Source organism: Otolemur garnettii, unplaced genomic scaffold (assembly GCF_000181295.1).
Source record: "Otolemur garnettii isolate 467f Iridium unplaced genomic scaffold, OtoGar3 scaffold00202, whole genome shotgun sequence".
Lineage (NCBI taxonomy): Eukaryota > Metazoa > Chordata > Mammalia > Primates > Galagidae > Otolemur > Otolemur garnettii.
Genome location: NW_003852597.1, coordinates 722,442 through 727,695, shown reverse-complemented (window position 1 = coordinate 727,695; position 5,254 = coordinate 722,442). Strand labels below are relative to the sequence as shown.

At 45.7% G+C, this 5,254-nt stretch overlaps 1 protein-coding gene across 1 annotated transcript in view; it reads left to right on the top strand.

The window, feature by feature from the left end:
* The first annotated feature begins 2,039 nt into the window (after positions 1-2,039).
* The window catches only part of KIF2C (kinesin family member 2C), a 20,223-nt gene continuing 17,008 nt past the window's right edge, over positions 2,040-5,254 (top strand). The window contains exons 1-4 of the mRNA XM_003801193.2: positions 2,040-2,431; positions 2,584-2,685; positions 2,851-2,899; positions 3,995-4,117. Of these exons, the coding sequence (XP_003801241.1) occupies positions 2,429-2,431; positions 2,584-2,685; positions 2,851-2,899; positions 3,995-4,117 (277 nt within the window). The 5' untranslated portion in view covers positions 2,040-2,428. The remainder of the gene's footprint in view (positions 2,432-2,583; positions 2,686-2,850; positions 2,900-3,994; positions 4,118-5,254) is intronic.

Genomic DNA, 5,254 nt, shown 5'->3' with positions numbered 1-5,254 from the left:
AGCCAGTTGAGCTATAGGCGCCGAGCCCACAGGGTTTTTTTTTTTTTTATGAAAGTGAAAAATTAATAGGGCGGCACCTGTGGTTCAGTGAGTAGGGCACCTGCCCTATATACCGAGGGTGGCAGATTCAAACCTGGCCCTGACCAAATAGCACCAAAAAAATAGCCGGGTCTTGTGGCAGGCACCTATAGTCCCAGCTACTCAGGAGGCTAAGGCAAGAGAATTGCCTAAGCCCAAGAGCTGGAGGTTGCTATGAGCTGTGATGCCACAGCACTCTAGCAAGGGTGACAAAATGAGACTCTGTCTCTAAACAAAAAAAAATAAAAAAGTGAAAATGAATAATGCATAAGGAGAGTGAACATAATTACACGTTTGGGGTGGAGTATAGGGCACGAAAAGTGCAGTGAGAAATCATGCTAGTACATACATCTCACATAGGAATAAAAAATGGTGGATACGTCCCTCTCAGGACAGGGTTTTTAGTATTATAATGAGCTAGGGGTTAATATTGGTGTTTTTTTTTTTTTTTTTTTTGAGATAGTCTCACTATGTCACCCTTGGTAGAGTGCTGTGGTGTCACAGATCACAGCAACCTCAAACTCTTGGGCTTAAGTGATTCTCTTACCTCAGCCTCCCAAGTAGCTGAGACTATAGGCGCCCACCACACATCTGGCTATTTTTTGGTTGTAGTTGTCGTTGTTTGGCAGGCCCCGGCTAGGTTTGAACCCGCCAGCTCCCTTGTATGTGCCCAGCACCCTAGCCACTGAGGTATAGGCAACAAGCCAATATTGGTCATTCTTTCAGCATTGTATGCAGGTTCAGTGAATCCTTGGGCACAATCTGTGGCAGCATATTGTTTGTCTTTTCTGGACAACCAAGTGGTGTGAGGCTCTGTAGTTATAGCTGCAAGGAGGTTCTGCCATTCTTAGGAAAGAAACTCAAAAAGGAATGTTAAAGAAAGTTCTGGTTAGCAATTCTTACTCATCTGAGGACTTGAAACATAAGAGAACTATTAAAAAATACCCACATAAAAAAGGTTTTCTTTATGAAGCCAGTTACACTTCGATGTCTATTCTTTTGTGCATTTAACTTCTCCATTAGAATTTGAGCTCACCAGCTTGGTGCCTGTGGCTCAAGTGCGTAAGGGCCAGCCACATACACCCAAGGTGGTGGGTTCGAATCCAGCCCGGGCCCACCAAACAGCGACGGCTGCAACCAAAAAATAGCCAGGTGTTGTGGTGGGCGCCTGTGGTCCCAGCTACTCGGGAGGCTGAGGCAGGAGACTCGCTTGAGCCCAGGAGTTGGGAGATTGCTGTGAGCTGTGATGCCACGGCACTCTACCCAGGGGGATAGCTTGAGGCTCCTGTCTCAAAAAAAAAAAAAAAAAAGAATTTGAGCTCACCAAGGCCAGGGTTATGTGTATGTTTGGGTTTTTTTTTGTAGAGACAGTCTTACTCCATCACCCTCAGTAGAGTGCCATGGCATCACAGAGCTCACAGCAACCTCCAACATTGAATATTTTTCCCCACACTCTAACTTACTGATGCCTAATTAAAGTTTGCATAGGCTACATAGTAAATATGCTAGTTGCATATCTAGGCAATAAAATTGTCATCCTGGAGTACATCCTTCAGCTCTGTCACATATTTTTATTTTTTTTGAGACAGAGCCTCAAGCTGTCCCCCTGGGTAGAGTGCTGTGGCATCACAGCTCACAGCAACCTCCAACTCCTGGGCTCAAGTGAGTCTCCTGCCTCACCTTCCCAAGTAGCTGGGACACAGGCACCCGCCACAACGCCAGCTATTTTTTTTTTTTTTTGGTTGCAGCCATCGTTTGGCAGGCCGGGCTAGATTCGAACCCACCACCTTAGGTGTATGTGGCTGGCGCCTTAGCCACTTGAGCCACAGGCGCCGAACCAGCTCTGTCACATTTTGAAATACCAAAATGAAATACCAAAACTAATTTGGTGTATTTGAACTGTGAAGTTTGAATTGTTCCTAGAAGATTGCAGGACTCTGATGATGTAAACCCAGAATTGTGACCTCACTGGGGGTGTGAACAGGACATAGGTAAGGCATGAGGAGGAAGCTATAACTGGGGAAGAAGTTTCGGGGGCCAATAGAAAATGTAGGTAGACTTAGGGTTAAGTAGCAGCTGTTGGGAACTTGTCCTTGCCCATAAGATCTTGAAGGGCCATCCGTTTTGACTATCACCAGGCAGTTTGAAATTATTTCCTCTGTGTCAGCTAGCTAGAGGTGCTTGGGGTGCTGTGCCCAGCAAGACCCCCCCTCCCCAGAAGAGTAGGGGAGCCAAGTGGCCTAGATCTACTGTGGACTACCTGTTTGCTTGCCTGTCAGCTTCTCTTCACCTCATTCTCATCACTGACAGCTGCCGTTGGCCTGGAAATCAGAAACCCATATCCACCTAGATGGTAAATCATTACTAAGGAATAACTATTTGTTTATAGTTATTCACATTTAGAACTTAAAGTTGGTAGTTTGAATCTGGGATAGGCTTGGATGCAGAGATGTATTTGGATTGAACATGTTAAGTTTCACTGAAACTTTCACTTGCTCTTTGCAGATTGATTTTGGGGATGTGGCTTCAATAAACCCAGAACTCTTACAGCTTCTTCCCTTACATCCGAAGGATAATCTGCCCCTGCAGGAAGATGTAACAGTCCAGGTAGGTGCCTGTCACCTGGCTATTGCCAGTGCCCCAGATGATTCACTTTGCTTATTGACTCTTTGCTGATTTATTTTCTGGAACTGCCTGGGACTTCAGCCCAGCACCTAGGTCCTTGAGAATTGATAAGATTCTTATGTTGTAATGGTTTGTTTTGTTTTTCAGAAACAAAAACGTAGATCGGTCAACTCCAAAATTCCTGCTCCAAAAGAAGGTAACTGGATTTCTACCGGATTGTGTCATGGAGTTTGTGTCAGGAATGATGTTCCTAGGGCTCAAGAGTTGTGGAAGCTGAGAAATAGACTCATTGTTGCACTTCACAGGTGGCTTCTATGTGCGCTGAGTCTTGCCCTGTGTTCCAAGTATCTTTTCTGAGTGACAAAGAATCTAACCAAAGATTAGGCCAATCTCTAAGGGACCTTGTATATTTGAAAAATTTACTGACTGGCCTAGAAAGCTTTCCTATAGCATCCCTAGCCTGGTGCTGAAGAGAGCAGGAATCAGCTACTGACAGACTTGTTTTCTTTCCTCAGGGCTCAGCCTTCTCTCGAGAACAGTGTGCCTTGGAATGAGGCTTTGAGAAAGGCAGATACCTAAATTTGTGCAGCTTAGAAGTGCTGTGAAGAATGGGGGGTGAGGGTAGGGAAGAATAATATCAAGGTCTTGTGGTCTAGGAGAAGGCTGGTCTTTCTCTGCAGTAGTTAGTATAAACCTATAGTGGCTATGTGATGGACTGTGACCAGAGGTGGTGGCTGTAAGCATAAACTGTCCAAGAAACCCAGCTTATTTATTTTTGAGACTGGGGTAGAGTGCCATGGCATCATCATAGCTCACAGCAGCCCAAATTCTTGGGCTCAGGTGATCCTCTTACCTCAGCCCTGAGTAGCTGGGACTACAGGTACCTACCACAGTGCCCAGCTAGAAACCCAGCTTATTATTCAGAGCCAGCTGTACAAGGCAGGTGAACCTGCACAGCTATGTAGGCTTAGTAGTTATCTTTTGCCCTGGCGAGATCCAGCTACCTCAAGGACCTAGAGAATATTTGACTAGAGCTTTAGGTTCTAGGGGCCCTAGGTAGATGTGGTGCCATCACAAGCCTGAGCTGGGCCTGGATGGTGTGCTGCCCGCCCTTGCTAGGTGTACCATAAGGGCCTGCAGGAGACGTGGGAATGGCAGCAGTCCCATTCCATGTGCTGGCTAGGACCCATCTCGTACAGAGCCTTTGAGGTTTGCCTCATCACTCTCCCCCTTCCTCCATTGGCCCTCCTGATCACATAGCACTGACTGGGTGCTGCCCTCGGTTCTTTAGGTCTTCGAAGCCGCTCTACTCGCATGTCAACTGTCCCAGAGGTTTGCATCACCACTCAGGAGAATGACATGGAGGTGGAGTTGCCTGCATCTGCAAACTCCCGCAAGCAGTTTTCCGTTTCCAGTGAGTAATGATTGTGCTCTCCTATTTGAGATGCTGGTGCAGGCTCCTCACATGTTACCCTGTCCCTGTGCTAGAATAACCTATGATTCTTCCACTGCCCTGGCTCCAGCATTGTTTTGACCCTGCCCCCACCAACACTGCTTCCTTATCTGGAAATCATCTCTTTTTTACCTTTATGTTTTAATGTAATTGAGACATAACAAATACAGAAAATGGCACATAGCATTGAGTATATAGTTCAATGAATTTTCACAAACTGAAAATACTCATGTAACTAACACCTAGATCAGAGCCTTACCAGCACCCTGAAAGTGCCCTTCAGGCATGCTTCCAGTTCCTAATCCCTCCAAGGATACCCATAGTCTTGACTTGTAATGACATAAATTAGCTTTTTCTCTTTTTGTACTTTGTATAAATTTTTTTTTTCTGAGATAGAGTCTAAAGCTATTGCCCTAGGTAGAGTGCTGTGGTGTCATAGCTCACAGCAACCTCCATCTCTTGGGCTCAAGCCATCCTCTTGCCTCAGAGACAGGATCTTACTTTTGCTCAGGCAGGTCTCAAACTCATGAGCTCAAGCTATCCACCTGTCTCAGCCTCCCAAAGTACTAGGATAACAGGCATGAGCCACCCCACCTGGCCTTTTTTGTCTATTTGTTTGTTTGAGACTGATTCTCTATTGCCTTGGGTAGAGTGCCATGGAGTCAGCCTAGCTCACAGCAATCTCAAACTCCTGGGCTCGAACAATAATCTACCCACCTCTGCCTCCCAGCATGCTAGGATTACAGGTGGTGGCATGCAGGCTATATAAATGGAATTTTATTTTTATTTATGTATTTTTTGAGACAGTGTCTCACTTTGTCACCCTTGGTAGAGTGCTATGACATCACAGCTCACAGCAATGTCAAACTCTTGGGCTTAAGTGATTCTCTTGCCTCAGCTTCTCAAGTAGCTGTGACTACAGGCGCCCACCACAGCGCCTAGCTATTTTTTGTTTGTAGTTGTCATTGTTTGGCAGGCCCGTGCTGGATTTGAACTCGTCAGCTCTGGTGCATGTGGCTAGTGCCCTAGCCCCTGAGCTATAGGCACCGAGCCAATATAAATGGAAATTTAAAAAAATTTTTTTCTTTTTTTTTTTTT